The sequence below is a fragment of the Micrasema longulum genome, unplaced genomic scaffold (assembly GCF_059751315.1).
Source record: "Micrasema longulum isolate JH-2025_06_02 unplaced genomic scaffold, ASM5975131v1 h1tg001139l, whole genome shotgun sequence".
NCBI lineage: Eukaryota > Metazoa > Arthropoda > Insecta > Trichoptera > Brachycentridae > Micrasema > Micrasema longulum.
In genome coordinates, this window is record NW_028278327.1 from 278812 (window position 1) to 295919 (window position 17108).

Here is a 17108-nt window from a genome sequence, read left to right on the forward strand (position 1 = left end):
TTTAAAAAGCAAAAAAATACGAATCTAACGGAACTGTATTTTTTTGTGCGACGTCAGATAAATTTTCTACAAAAACGATACATTTCGCGCCCTATGGGAAAACAGCGCGTATAACGTTTTCGCGCCATACTTGAACGCAATAGTTGCTAGAAGCGCAGTCGGCAGGCATAACCCATGACGTCAAAATGACGTGACGCCAACTGCAGCCGTTTCGCACGTACTCATTTTTGTTTTCACGAAAACTTGTTTTGAATACGTTGATAGTTGTACCATAAGATTTGTAAAAATCCACTCTGAATAAATATGTTTTTAACGCAATCCCAGATTTGTGAAAATACCTTTTCCAGCCGAGTACTTTTAGAATGATTCACGTTTTATTTCCAGTGACGTAAAACCACCATAGTTTTAAAATCCTACACGTAAAGGGAAAACTGATATGATACCTGCAGGAAATAATATAAATAGATCCTCCGTACATAACTAGACTTAAGTATGGGAGTTTCGCCATAGCCGCGAGGCAAAACGCTTTACGCAGGCGACCGGTACAGTCCCGGGTTTTTCCTCCAACCGGTTAGCGCAGTGATAGAAAACCAATGGCACGCGTGTCAGAGGTGATTTGCCATATCGTTTTGGGTGACACACATCGTTTACCTAAGGAGTTATTCCGATCTAATTTTTTTGCAACAGAGAGGAAAAATCGAGGCATTTACAGGGTTTATAACCTGTCATTAGCAGGTTTAATCATAAGATAACGTATAAACGTTTCCACAACCCATCTGCTTACTTTTGTATAGGCAGAACGGTGAATGTTACACAATTTGAAAAGTGGCCACTTAAACCATATAATGACAATAATAAAATCAAATAGAATACACCATGAAAATTCGTATACAACATACTGAATTATTTGTCAATCAAAATTATGAAACACTAGTTTATGATTAAGGCTAAAAATAAATTAACAATAAATGAAAAAAGTTTTTAGTTTATTCAAATGTTTGCAGACATGCTAGATTTCCTCCTCAGGGAGTTGTTAAGATCTAAATTTGTTGCAACGGAGAGGGTCAACATTTTAAAGAAGAGAATATGGAAGTCTAGGCATTTATCTGTTTTTATTTATCTAGGCTGGTTTGAGCGGCCACTTTACACACTGTATAATGAGACGATTAAAGGCTTGTTACTGGCGCCAGAACCAATCAAAGATCCACCAAATAAGGCAACGGGGAACCACTCTGGTCATTTTTTCCCAGGAATCACTGGGAAAATTATCTGGGATTCACAATATATGAGGTTGAGGACCTGGTCCGTGTAGCACAGGATAAAGATGCTTTTGCTGTAGTGGTCGTCAAAGTTGGAAGGTCCTGACAAGGTACCGAAAGAAGAAGAAGTTCAATTACAAACATTGGCTGCAAAAAATATTAATTTTTCTAAATGCAACACGGCACAAGCCAGGTTTTTTTCAGAATTGTGACACGCCGAGCTAAAAAGGTTACCCATCGCTGGGTTAGCGCATGCATTCGCCGAAGCAGGTCAGTATAAAAATAATTATAGTAAGAGTGGGTAGGTACCCAACATAACAACTATTTCTAAATATATAATATAAACATACAGTCGGTAAAGTTGAATACCCCGGGAATCCTTCACATTACCGACTTTTATAATATAAAATAATGGCGAGGATTCGCGAATCAAAGGGCCAAGGTTCGAACCCTACTCTACCTCGACTAAATTCCGTTTTTCCAATAGTGAGTTAATATTTTAATTACGCCCAAAATATAATACTTCCTCTTTTTCACGTGTCATGTCGGGTCCCCCCGACGTTGACGATCACTTGGGAGAAAGCTTTCCTATCCTGAGCAGTGCGAAACAGCTCCTTCGCAGTGCTAATCCTGGTCCATGCTCGGATGTTTTAAAGCCAGGATAGCTGTTTTCTTCTGACCCCTCTACGTTCCTCGATTTTTCCCTTCATGACAAGCTGAAGTATGGCATATTTATCACCTCTCAACACATGGCCAAAATATGAAATCTTACGAAGCTTAACAGTGGTGAATAGTTCTCTATTAGTATTGGCTCTACGTAATACTTCATTAATGGTTATCATGTCAGTCCAAGATATTTTTAACATTCTACGGTGGATCCACATTTCAAATGCTTCAAGGCGGTTAATAATATTAACTTTTAGAGTCCACACCTCTACACCGTACAGTAAGACAGACCATATATAACATTTGACCTTTCGTTGTCTCAGCTTAAGGTTTATATTATCGTCACAAAGAAGATTTTTCGTTTTGTTAAATCCTGATTGGGCTGCTTCTATTCTGCATTTTATCTCAATGTCGGGGTCTAGTTTTTCTGTGATGATACTGCCTAAGTACCTAAACTGTTTCACTTTCTCAATATTGATACCTTTAAGTTGGAGATTTACATTTAGATGATTCTCTCGGCTAAAAACCATAAGTTTTGTTGTATTTCCATGAATATTTGGGTAAATCTAAAAATATATTGCATCGGAGTGAGAAAAAAAAATTAAGAAGAGAATATGAAAGTTTACAGATGGAAGAGTTAAGTGAATTATCATCAACAATATTTTGAGTTTGTCCAAATTTTTGTAGACAAGGACTGGATCCAACTCCCTGGGGAGCTGTTTATATTAACATATTACAACAGAGATGTATATTACCTTCTCTTAAATGCTCTTCATCTCTGTTGTAATATGTTAATATAAACAGTTCCCCAGGGAGTTGAATCCAGTTCTTGTCTACAAAAATTTGGACAAACTCAAAATATTGTTGATAAATTACCTGGTCCATGAAGAAGTATAGAAATTGAAAAAATAATATTTTCAGGCGTTGCCTAGTATGTAGGTAAAATAATTCAATATGATGAATCTCACCCGCATAAATAAAGGTTTCAGCTCTTTAACTTCACAAACATCAACAGATGAAAGAATTGAAAGAATATAGATGTTCAAATATAAGCAGAATGTTACACAGTGTGTAAAGTGGCCACTTAAACCAGCCATTGACAGGTCATAAGCCCTGTAGATGCCTGGACTTCTATATTACCTTATCTTAATTGTTCTTCGTCTCTGTTGTAATATGTTAATAAATTATCATCATCAAACTTTTATCCGCGCCTGATGGTCCGAAGGCCACTAATGGAACCTGATGGTGCGTTTAGCTCTCAAATAAACAGGCTAAAGCTAGGGTTTCCTAGGACAGCGGTGCCCGTATTTTAACGGCCGTAGTGAACGGTGATGCAGTGGACAGCCGTCGTAACGTCGACTATAGAGTGGTTTCCTTTTCCTCTTCGTTTTGAAAAACGGTGTTATCAACACCATTTAACACCGTTTCCCTAGGAAACCACTCTATAGTCGACGTTACGACGGCTGTCCACTGCATCACCGTTCACTACGGCCGTTAAAATACGGTCACCGCTCTTCTAGGAAACCCTAGCTTAAGTGTGAATATTCAAAATATTACGAAGAAGTGATAGAATGTAAATGTTTCTTGTATACAAGATACTGAGCCAAAGTAGTTCTATGCGGCATTCGACTATGAGGCCAAATTTGCAAAGATTAAAGATATAACAAATACGAACATTCTCCAATCATTCCACTTCAAGTAGGGAACAAAATGCCGAACACTCTTCTAGTGGAACGTAAGGCCGGTTGACAACTGTCAACAGGCCGGCTTCTCCTGAAGAGTTTTAAGTGATTTCCTCTCCACATAAGCAAATGCTGAGAAGTACTTTATTGGCCCACATTAGAATATCCTTCCTGATTCCAACAGTTTAGCTAAAATAATGTAATATAATAGCAGAAAAATCCTCTTTTTGAAATATAAACCTTTTGTATCATAAACAAGGTAAAAATAATGCAATTCCCGTATATTTTTTCATTTTTTAATTCATTCCAATTCAGAAGACAGCTCTTGATTTTGCCAATTTCCCATTCAGCTTTGCCAAAAGGAAAATAAAAATCAGGACCCTTCAACTCTGGAACGATCTTTATTTGAGTGAGACTACCGAAAGTATAACCAAAATGGTTTTCCCTGCCATTTTCCATGCCTATGATTTCAAGAGAACAGATGATTACGGGTCATGGTGAGAAGTTCCTGATTAGCCTACAGTAGAATATTACTCCTGCTCCCAACAGTTTATATAAATTTAAAGAAATTTAATTGCAGAAAAATTTACTTTTAAAATAAAAACCTTGTATATTATAACTAATAAATAATAAAGCAACTCCCATTTAAAGATTTAAAAAAAAAAAAAACATTCCAACTTATCAAGCAGTTCAGAATTAGCATCTAGGTAACATTCATCTGCATAATCAAGGAGTGGTAGAAGTAAGCTCTGGACTAACGTTTGCTTAACATTGATTGGAAAGACAGAGGCAATAAAGTAAATTTCAGAGTGTGTAATGTGACCACTCAAGCCAGCAATTGATCGGTCATAGGCCCTGTAAATGCGAAGACTATCATATTCCCTTCTTAAAAATGTTTTTCCTCTCTGTTGCAATAAATTTAAATGTAAGGGAGGAATTTTAGTATTGCAATATACCACCGTGTTCCTCAGAAAATAGGTTCTACTCGACTAAGGAACGCCTCAAAATACATATAACGTATTTTTTAATTTAACCAGGTTGTTCAAGCAATAAATTTTGAGTATATCCGAGTCTTAGTAAATATTACAGCTGGCAATATAAATTACCTTATTAAACGTATTACAACAGAGATGCAAAACTTTTTTGAGCGGGGAAGTTGAATAACATTAATTTAAATATTGATTACATGCTGTAAGCACAGTAGGTATTATATCAGTGTTAGATGAAAATGAAGGTTGTAGAACGTTTCTATAACCTCCGACAAGGACAACTGCACACAAAGGTTGTGTTTGCATCAAAATAACATCTCAATAAGGCGCTACGCCCGTACTTCCGGTAGAGTGTAATGTCCTATTGGGAAATAAATGTTCACACAGACAGAAATAATTTATGACAATAGTAATACAGTTTTATTTATTTACAAAGTTAATTGAATATAAATTGCAGGAAAGGTGTGTTTTATAGGAATGTTAGAGGGTGTATTTAACATACCCACTTAATTAATCGTCAAAGTAGTTTTCTAGTTAAAGAAATCGCAGCGTTAAAACATAAAAACTGCCTCGGATTAATTAGCACAAGATACAGTGTTTTTATATGGTGAAAATAAGAACAAAATACTACTTTTATAGCATACGACTGAGAGTCTTTTGGGATACGAACAAAACTAAATAAAGGCATGACATGCTAAAGCCTCCAATAGCTCAATCACAAATAACTATCGACGTGCTTAAAAACATGCCAAGCATTTGAGCGATCATAATCAACAATAATGAACATGCTTAAGTTATCGCAGTCATAAGTCAACGCGTGTGTAATCTCTAAGTCAACGCTCGAGTCGGTTTGTTTTTTGTTTTCCTCGTAAATAAATACAGTTCATTGGTGAAAAATCAGCGTTTACTATACAAAATAATACAATATATAGCATTTGCAAAATAATAAGCAGTATCTGATACAAAAAAGTAAAAATTAAAAAACAATTACAATGGCGACTGTTTTTTTGGAATTTTTGTAAATACATGCTACGGTGATAGTGAAGGTGGAGGTGTATTTTAATATTTGCATGTTGGTGTAGTGAGTGTCCTGACGAAGAGACGGGTACGTCTCGAAATCGTTAGACTGAAAAAGTCAGTAAGTGGTTATATACTAATATTTACCAACATTTGTTAAAATGTTTGACCACAAAGTTAATACTTTAAACATAAATAATATAAGATAACTCTGTTAACTTCCCATTGTAAAGCAATCTTCATCGGTACATACCGAGACGGTATACTTAACATTCCTACTATCTCTATCACCTTGGTATGCTCTTCCGACCGGTCTATACGTGATTTCATTACGTTTTCTCAGACGTCATATGTTAAAAATCAACCAATGAGTGCTGACGAAACTTTACTTCGCGTTAAACGCATTGAAATAAAAGTATTTTACTTTCGTATTTTAAATAGGCTTTTGTGATAAAAAAACATGCACTTCAAAAACCCATTAAAAAATTATGATATTTGTACAACATTTATCAATTTTTAAGACGTTATGGTTAACTTTCCGTTTATGCATCTTACAAAGCCGGCTTTATCGATATGTCGAGACGTGCCTTAAAGAAGATAGGAAAAAAAATAGTTATTGTAATTATTATTCATAATGGCAAAATATTTTACCAAATCTCAATGGTCATGGTCAAACTGAACGACTAGATGTTACTGTATGTTAAAAATAGCAGCATCTAGCCGCTCGACTTAAAAATTGACAGCTATGTCAGAATTGATTTTGCCTTCATAATTTACTTATTTCTCCTTCGTATTCAAAATAAGCTTGTAAGAAAAAAAGTTGCCACCTCAGAACATTTAGAAATTTAAATAAATCGTAGTTAAAGTACAAATTGCTCGGTAAAATGTATATTTTGTCACGTTTAATGCGTAGATATGTGTACTATGGGGTGCTTGAGCCCTCGGTACATTCCGATGTATCTACCTCAAAATTTTAAGATAAAGGGTCGGAAGTGTATCTTTATGATCGTTTAGGAAAATTTATCTTCAACTATGACGTCATAATGAAGGTATGTTACTATAGTACGTTGATACGTGTACCGTGGCGTACGCTGCTACTTGGTACATATCGATGTACCTACCCAAAACTTATAGATAGAGGATCAGTAGTGTATCTTCGTGATCGCTCGGGGGAATTTATCTTCAACTATACCGTCATGGTGAAGGTATGACGTCCTTAACTTCCGATTGTAATCGCGTCCCAGAGCCCTTTTTCTATAACTACTTCGTTTAGTAAGTTCATTCGTATTATTTGAGCGGGAGTGAGAGGGAAATGCGATTTTGAGTATGTTATGGTGATATGGATGTATGAGAAACGAACGAATTTACATAACGAAATAGGAAATAAGACAAAGCGGTCCTGTTTTTCCATTTCTTGATTTCCATGTAGGTACATCAAAATCAGGGACTTATTTTATTTTATTGAAATAAACGGCACTTAGTGCCTTTTACATTTTAGTTACAAATACAGTTAAATAAACATACATGTAAGTATAATTATAAGTAATACAGAGCATATACAACAATATTATAAATAAAAAATTAAGAAAGTCTAAAAAAGATAAACTTTTTTTTAAAAAATATTACCAGTTTTAGAATTATTGATAAAAAATGATAATCTGGTATTAGAAATACTATGAAACAGATAAAAAAAAACTAAGAAAATAATTTTAAATTACACTAAACGATAAAGATATTTAAAAAATTAAATGCACTATTATTTAAAATTATTACTAATGTAAATAGTATATATTTATGTATAAAAATAATGATAATAAAAATAATAACAATTATTATTATTTTGCATTTTAGTAAGAAGGCGATCGGTTACATCTGATGGTAAGTATTTATTTACAAATATTTAATAACATTTAGTAAAGATTATTATTATATACGCATAATATCTGTTGTGGGCCCTGCCTCGAAACTTGTATTAAAAAGTCCGATTTTTTTTATTTGCGCTAACTTTTTATAACTATTTTAGTGCCTTATACATCAATTGGTGTAAAAAAAATAAAATATGAATGTGATTAAAAAAAATCAATAATTTAATAGTAACGCCCTCTTTGGATGAATTAGTAAACAAAGTAATTGTATAATGTACTCGCGTACGGAAATATAGATTAAGTGTTTACCCGTTTTATCGAAAGGTGTCGTGACGCTATTTATTTTATTCTTATTTATTGACACAAGTCCCGACTCCATGATGTTGTGTCAAGATAAATAATACGCTAAAATAATATAGAAAGAAGCCATTAAATTATCACAAAAGATTTTATCTGTGGGAGTCTCGAAGATTTTTTTAAAATCAATTAAATAAAGTACCTACCCCTTTTAAATAAAACAAAACAATTCTAATACATCAGCCGGGTGGGTTATATTGTAGTCCCGGAGTTGTGTCTGGATCAGAGGTCCCGAAAACCTTTTCAAAAACAATTTTAAATAGGTTTTTTTAACTCATAATGAACAAAATAATTACTTCCAAAGACATTACAATCATTGATGATAATAATGCGCCTGAGCCATCTTCAACTCCAGGATCAAAGCTCCAATCTATGACCTTAGTCCTTAAGAGTTCTTTATACATAACTGCAGATCCTTTAGGAGTCCTTGTTTTATTGGCGCTTTTAAAGTCGACGTGATATATTCCAAAATGTTCACTGAAACAAATAACTTTTTATTAAAAAATAAATATGCTTAAATCACACTCAATTATTATTGATTTTTATTTATTCGCTACTTCGTAAACAAAACAAAATATTTGAAAAAATTAATCGGCTTGTGGTTCAGTGACAAGTGTTGCGGATTAAAAAATCAGAGGTCCAAGGTTCGAATCCTACTCTACCTCAACTTGGTTGCCATTTTCTTATGGTGAGTTATTTACAACTCGTTGAAAATGGCCCTATAAAATTTTAATATTCGGGGAAATCACAAGAAAGCCAGTATTTATTTTATTTTTGGAAAAGATAAATAAAAGCATTCTGTACTAAATTTCCTTATGTTACTGAACTTAAATTTGTAGGCAATGATCATTTTTTAAGTGAGTGTCGGAACATTATTTTATTGTTTTTCTAACAGCATGTTATGGTTTGATGTACATCACAGATAAGTGAAGGATATTTTGAGAAACGATGTATTTTGAGTGTAGGTATTTGATTTAAAACTTCGAGAGAAATTTGTGATTATGAGTTTTAGGAGAAATAAGAAGGATTTGCACATAAGACGTAAGTAGAAAGAGGAAATTGTTTGGATAGTAAATTATGAGAGGAAAAAGGAAAAATATCATGTTCAGGTAGTCGTTGAATAATATGTGGATGACATTTTCTTTGCCTTGAAGAAACCATACATTGGGGAGTCAAATCCATTTAACCTTGTTGGTGGAATCTTTTTCTGAAATGCTCCAAACGTATCTGACGCGTGGTTGAGTTTTTGTGGTATAAGGGCAACCACTTTTCACAAATGATTCTTTGAAACACCTAGACTAATCAATGTAAAGAGTCTTTTTTTCTAAAGTTTGTTTAGTTTCTTGTGTACAGAAAAAAATGTTTGTTTTGATTTTCTCAGGAAGGTACCTACCAATATTTTCAGTTTGTTGTTGGAAAGTGGATAAGCGCTAACTTTTTCTGTTTTTGTTATTTATGCTGTTATGTTGTTGTTATGTTGTATAAGTCAGTTATATTATTATTCTTGAAGTGATCTTTTAAAATTATTATTATAATCCTTATGGGCTTTATCCCAAGGAAGTCAACTCTGCGAGATCGAGGAATATCGATCTCCTTCTATCAAAAACTCTGCTACCGATGATGCAGTTATAATAATTAAAGATTGGGGTTCTTAAAGTCATTGTTGATCAAAAATCGGTATTTCTAAAACCCATGTACTGTGTGACTTTCCGTGCCTTGATACCCAAAATCCTCTGACTGTCGAAGTATGTCACGGAAAATGTCAGCTTTCAAATAGAACTGGAAGTGCGGCTACAAATAGCAGGCGTTGCATTCAAAAGTATGAAGACTGTCTGGAGATATGATATTTACTCAGTAAAAATCAAACACCCCTAATATGACGCCCGCATAACACTTTTTCTCCTCTACGAATACGAGCCGTGGTACCTACTTTACTGGTTCCCAAAACAGTAAAATACTGAGTTTAGGCGTCTTAAAGGAATCTTGGATGTGCGGTGGTTTGACTGTGTGGGAAATGAAGGAATCGAAGAAAGGACGCAGCACACCCTAGTGACAGCTGTCATCAAGCGGAGGCGACATGGTTGGCTGGGCCATATACTACGGGTGCCTCCTGAGAGCGTTAACCATGCTTGTTAACTTTACAAGGTAACAGGTTCTCAACGTCCTGGACGTTTGCTGCTAACTGTTCATCAGCAGTTCATGTCGTCTGAAGGCTCTTTGCGGACACCAAAATATGCTCGAACTAAGGAGCAAAAATGGAATGATGGTCCTTTTGATTATATTTATAGATTACTTAAAATATATTTTCATCTATATGACTTACGTGTATCCCTGAAACCATTCAAAGTTATCCATGAGACTCCAGGCCGTGTATCCCGTCACGTTACAGTCATCATCAAATATGGCCTCCTGGACTGCTTCCAAGTAACTTCTGTAATACTGAACTCTATCGGAATCATTCAGTCTTCCAGAATCTGAGAAGCCGTTCTCAAAGATGATAATATCCGGATTATTGTAACGATCCTTGAGCCAATTTAACACCTTTCTTATTCCCCAAGGAACAACCTTAGAAGGAAAACAAACTTGTAACATAAAAAAATAAATAATAAACGGTTCAAGAGTTTAAGATTTCTGAAGGATTTATATCAAAATCATGGAGTTCGTATAAATATTTAACTGTGTTTATAACCTGCTATATGTTTTATAAGTCAATGAATACATCAACATTTTATCAGCCTTTAGAAAAAGAAGGTTTATACAGTTAATATTGGTAAATAAATACGAACACGACATAAGTATTCAAATGTTTTTTTTCTAAATGACAAATTCTTAACTTTTGCGTGAACCTGACGATATACATGAGTGGCTCAAAAAGTCATCAAAAAGACGATAGTAAAAAGGGGATTAAAACACGATTGGTAAATAATATTCCTGAAAAAAAAAAGTAAAACCTGAAAATATGCCAAACCTTTAGCCACGAAGAAATCCCAGACTCCCACGATGCATCTTGATATCTATTAACATTTCTGTCATCCAGATACGATGGCACTGAGAACATTATGGCTTCAGCTTTTTTGATCAAGTGTGTCGTGTAGTGATTTAAACCTATAAAATCGTATGTGCCTTTAATGTACTCAACCTCATCAGGAGTAAATGATGGTAATCTCGAGCTGGCGTATCCTTGCTCTTTACTACGTTGTGAAATTCGTTCTTTGATTTCCTTGGGATAGTCACCAGAAGGCGCAAAAATTGGATCACCGAACAGTGCTGTCTGAAAGACAAATACATTGAAATTTTATCTTTTTTCGTTTTTAATTTTGGTTATGTTTTTAATATAAATTGACTCGTTATCACTACTAACCTTGGGAAACGGAATTTTTAAAATTGACGTAAAAATTAATAAATCATATTTTGCAGTATTTTTTTTCGGTGTCAGTGGAAAACTCAATGCATAAATGTGACTGAATATGCCTACCTCATACTCAAGAGTTGTGGCTTGTGACTTTCATTGTATCGTTTTTTTCTAAATAAAGACAATTTGCCCTTTTGTTAATTATTTCATAGAATTTAATTAAATACCTCAAACAGACGAGCTCTTTCGGCTGCTTCTACGTCTTCTGTTTTATTGGTTGCAGGTTCATTCCAGCTTGTGCTTAGAGTCATGGATATTCTTCCTAAATAAAAACATACCAATTTCACCTCAGGATTCTAAAAACATTGCAATCAACTAAAAATATTATCACAACTGTATTTACCATTTTGCAGAGTTCTGTATTTCTCATCATACAAGTGGTATGCTTTGGCATGAGATTTTATGACATTATGATTACACAAATAGTCTCCTATTCCTGAGTTGTTCAAGGCAGGCGCAAAACTACCATCATAGCCTCCTACGCAGATCTCTTTGTGTTCATTGAATGTTAGCCACAGCTTCACCCTATCTCCAAAAGCTTTGAATAGCACTTCTGCATAATTCACGTATGCATCTATTATTTGCGGATTAGCCCAACCACCAAGTTCTTGCAGTTTTTGTGGAAGGTCCCAGTGGTAAATTGTGGCATATGGTAATATACCATTTTGTATTAACTCATTTATCAGATTGTTGTAAAATTTTATTCCATCTTTGCTGATTTTATCAGTGAATCCTGTGGGTAGAATTCTAGACCAGGAGATAGAAAATCTATAAAAGTCTACTCCAAGTTCTTTCAACATTTCTACGTCTCTTTTGTAAAGATGATATGAATCACAGGCTTCATCTCCTGAACTTTCATCTCTTATTAGGTGTGGTTGGTTGTGAGTCAAGTAATCCCAAATGTTCTCCCCTTTATCTGAAATAATTGGATTTTAATATTGAACTCAATGTTTAACGCCAAGAATATTGTCGAGAGCCTGTTTTATCTGAAGAATGCGTAAAACATGTAGAAATCAATATATGTAACTATTTTTTTTTAAACTATTTACGTATACAAATATAAACATACTTATACGAGGGTTGGTTGATGTCCTCCAACCCTGGCCTATTTGGAAGTGGACGAGAATTTCTTTTTGTACGTTATTTTTCGCCGTATTCTCCCTGGACTTATGCAGGGTGACCGGAGAAGTGACGCCCAAAGGAAAAATGTAGGTGCCTCGTGTTGAGGGGTATTCGAATCACCCCCATGTATGTTCCGCGATATTGCATAGTTTTCGAGTTATGATTTTTTAAATTGGTTTTTGAAAATTTAAGACCGGATCGGTTATAATTATTATTTTTTTGATTTGTGAAAGGTTCATCTTATTTAATTTAAATTATGATTTTACGCATAAAACAATCAGCTTCGTAACATTAATAGAGCCTACAAAAATTTTGACCTAAAATTACAATTTACGTTCAAGCGAGTCAGACTTGAATTTTCAACTTTAAATTAAAAATCTAAAAAGGCAATTTCTTTGTTTTAAAATAACTTTGACAACTGCTCTAGACTCTCAGCTTTTATATTAATACAAAAAAGTATAACCTAACAGGTTATTATTCGCTGAAATCAACCTTTAAAGATACTGAGATGGAAAATTCCTAAGATAGTCATTTGATTAAAAATAAATTATTGCATTTTTTATCATTCCTAAGGATAATTATGATAGAAAGAGTGTTAAGTAACAAAAAAATGTAAGAAAGCTAAGATATGGATATTTTAAGTATAATCATGAATGTTTTCTGCGGATTTTTTTCGGACATTGGGTTGTTTGTTAATCCTTTTTACCTAGAAATAGCAGTGGATCAGGTAATTAACATTGCTGTCTCTCTTTTACTCTCTGTGGCTAGATCTGGGGTAAACGAGAGCGGTAAGGAGCAACCGGAGTTGACGCAAACAAGAATTACCTCACTTCAGTCATTCTCATCTTGTGTTTACTTCTACTCGTGTCGCCATTTTATCTCTAACGTTTTGCCGCGATTTGCAGTGGTCAGCGGCCTGTTGTAACTAAACCGTAGCAGGTTTCATGTTTTTGACGTTTTCACTAGTCGCTTGGTACTTTACACGTTAGCATATTAGGCAACATTAACATCAGCTCGACTGGTAAACTCGAAGCAAGGGTGGAACATATCAATCATCTTTAGTAGATAAATCTAATTTCTCAGAGTACTAAAGTTTGTCGCCAGCCCAAAAACCCATAAGTTTACTCCTTTGAGTTTCCATTTTTTAAAAAGTCATTGTCTTTTGTTTTTTATTACCATCAGCATCCCAGCCACCTTCAGTTTGATAAGAGGCCGTAGCAGCTCCAAATAGAAAACCATCGGGAAATTTCCTCAATGTTGCGTTTGTGTCAGCTTTAACACTGAAACGAAATAAAGCGAAAAAGAAAAACAGATTAATTTCTATGATAGATTATTATATTTAAAATGCATCTCCAACAAGAAATGCCAGTGCAGAAACTTATGGATTATTATTTATAGTTAAAAATAATATTACAACACTTTGTTTTTAATCACTTATCTGTTTTTTATCCTACCAGTTTCTGGGCCTCATCAAGTTCTAATTTAGAAATAAATACAATCCTTTTTCATAATATTAACAGTGTCCACTCATGTTCAAAGAATTGAAGAAAAAAATTATACACTAACATAGACAAAAAATTAAGTTTTTTTCTGAGTTTGTAAAGTGGCCACTTAAACCAGCCAATAACAGGTCAGAAGCCCTGTATATGCCCAGACTTCCATATTATCTTCTTTTAAATTTTCTCTCTACCTGTTGTAGTTTGTTAATCGTAATTTTAATTATTTTAATAACTGCAAAAATCCTTTGTAAAACGTCGTATTATTATTTTTTAATACACTATATTTAAATTATTTAATAGGGGGGAAATTTTATTTAAATGCGAATGAAATAATGGGGAAATTTATCTTTTTTTAGACATTTTTAAAGTAATAAAGGTCTATGAAATACTGTCCTGTAAAAAAAAACAATTTTGCTAATTATTAGTTGCATTAAAGATATTTTTTAATTTGTAATTTTGAATTCCCGCGAAAACGGCCATTCCTTTGGCCACGCTCCTAATACGTTACGATTCATGTTTATTTGTTATTGGCCATTAAATTTTGTTTAGAACATTACCACGAATCTTGACGTCATAATAACCAAGGCCAAACACGTCGCGTTTTTCTACGAACGTATTTATAGTGAATTTCTTTTTTACATTTATGTATAAAAACATTTTTCCACAATATCCATATAGATTTTAAAATTACAATTAGTTATTCTAAATCCATTTAATATATTTTTATCGGTATTCGTAGCATATGATATTTCCTTATTACTTGTCATTTTATTCTTTCGATGTCATTTCTTCTCATTTTTTGTCAAGCTGATCACAGAAAGCGAAAAAGCAACACTTATCTTAGTTTATTTTTAATATTTAAAATGCTTAAGATAAAAAAAAACATAAAACATAGTACAAAGATGGTATAAAATTTATTATATATAATAATGTTTTACCTGTCGGCAAATAAAATAACAAACAAAATCAAAACAAAATACATTTTAATTCAGTTTTTAACAACACTGTCTTCGATCAAGTAAAAGATATAACATCCTTTTAAAATTTAAACACATTAACGTTAAAAATACTACTGCTTATATTTTTCTTTAGTTAAGGAGTTATTTACGAAAGAAGTTATAAATTTTATATTCAGATGTTGTATTCTCTTGAATGTGTTATATTTTTTTTAATATTTTATATCATCTGTGCGATTCAACGAATAACATTGAATAAACTTTGGGCTCAATAATTCAGCCAGACGAATCAAACTTAAAGGTTTCAGCTCTTTTACTTCACAAAAGGCAACATATAAAAGAATTCGAGAGATATGGATATTCAAACGTGGGCAGAAATGTGAAGTGATCCTTTAAACCACCCATGACAGGTAATATACACCGCAAGACAAATAAATTTACGAGTTCTCAAAAAAAACTAAAATTGACATATAATGAATTATTCTTGATATTTAATTAGTTTTTTTTATATTGTTTGACATATGTGATGACTACTCGTTATTTCAAGGTTAAAATAAAAAATCTTACTCATGAATTGTACTTAGAAATTGCCATTATATATCAGGTATCAGATTACCCGAACCTTAGAGACCCATAACGGTTCATTTATGGTCGAGTGTTTGTGATGGAATAATAAAAGACATGTTATTTTTTAATTCATATTTAAGAAGTAGGTTCTTATCGCTTTATTTTAAATTAAAGTATTTTACATTTAAACATATTTATAACATTTAAAAATATTTAGTACTTAGTGAATTCACCTTTATTTTTTATAACATGTAAAATTCTATTATTTAGAGAAGCGTAAAGCGAATCTAAAATTTCTGATGTTATTTCTTCTTCCCAAACTTGAATTAAGTTTTTTTTTAATTCCTCAATGTTTTTTGATTTTTTTTTCCCGACTTTTTTTTTCATAATCGCCCATAAATTTTCTATCGGGTTCAAATCAGGGCTATTCCCGGGCCACGTCAACGATTTTAAGCCAATTTTCTCCTTGAATTCATTGATCTATAAAAAAACAATAAATTATTTATCATGTGGTCACAAAATGCATTTAAAAATATATATATTTGTACTCACAGTGCGGGCTCTATGGCACGGCGCAGAATCGTCCTGAAAAATTGGGTCCGCGGTATACTGCGTAATGTCCTCGATTGTTGGAATAATATGTTTTTTTAACACTTTTTTGTACTGAATGGCATTCATCGTACCCTGTACAAAATTTAGAGGTCCTAAACCGTATGCTGTCATGCACCCCCAAATCATCACGTAGGGTGAATGTTTAACGGTTCGAGTGACGCACGACGGATGATATCTTTCCCCACGTTTTCGTCGAACTATCTTTCTGCCGTCTGGACCAAAAAGGTTGAATTTTGATTCATCAGAGAAAACAACATTTTGCCAATCCTCCAAGGTCCAATTCTGGTGCTCTTTCGCCCAATCCAGTCTAGCCTTCTTCATTTTGTCCGTGAGTAATGGTTTCTTTGCGGGACTCCGTGCTTGGAAACCATGCTCCAACAGCCGCCTGGACACTGTTTTTACTGAAAATGTTGATGTGCTGGTAGACTGCACCTCTGCGTGTATTTCAGGTGCCGTTAAAAATCGATCGCGCATAACAATTTTTTTTATTAAGCTATCATCTCGGGCAGATGTCACGCGCCCCGTCCGCTTCCTTTTTTCCGTTCTATGGATCCAGTTTCTTGGATTTTTTTTAATAAAAACCTCACTGCACCTTCTGAATACCCAACTCGACGAGATATTTCACAATTAGATATGTTTTCTTGCGACAATGTGATTATTTTGGATTTTATCGCAATCGACATTTGCTTTGCACTTTCCATGATTGTTGTGTTATGTTCACTCAAACGCGGGTAAAACAAGACTGTTGAGACATTTTAAAATGTAAATATTGTAGAAAGGTGACACATAGTGTCCTTAATTTATTAAACAAAAGAAAGAGGTATCGATAAAGGATTTCTTAGAAAAAGGGTTCAGTAAAGTCAAGGGGCGCGGTAGCAGGTAAACTCGTAATTTTTTTTGTCTTGCGGTGTACACTGTAAATGTTGAGATTAATAGCTCGCTTGGGAAGAATGGATTCAGCTTTTGTCTATAAAAATTTAGACGTACAGAAAATTGTGCCGAAAAATCGTATTCATTCAAAAATAATTTGAAATAAGGCTCTATAAGAAAGCAATCGTATTATAATGAAGAATTAAAACGTGTAACTTGATATTTTTTTAAAGAC

At 33.7% G+C, this 17108-nt stretch overlaps 1 protein-coding gene across 1 annotated transcript; it reads right to left on the reverse strand.

Moving 5' to 3' along the window:
• Window positions 1-7284: 7284 nt before the first annotated feature.
• Window positions 7285-14954, reverse strand: LOC148276834 (myrosinase 1-like). The gene is made up of 7 exons (XM_088233692.1): window positions 14807-14954; window positions 13546-13649; window positions 11591-12163; window positions 11415-11509; window positions 10804-11106; window positions 10159-10400; window positions 7285-8312 (listed from the first exon to the last, which is right to left on the reverse strand). Exons 1-7 carry the CDS (start codon window positions 14848-14850, stop codon window positions 8105-8107), a joined length of 1569 nt encoding a protein of 522 aa, XP_088089818.1. The 5' UTR covers window positions 14851-14954; the 3' UTR covers window positions 7285-8104.
• Between the last annotated feature and the right edge of the window lie 2154 nt (window positions 14955-17108).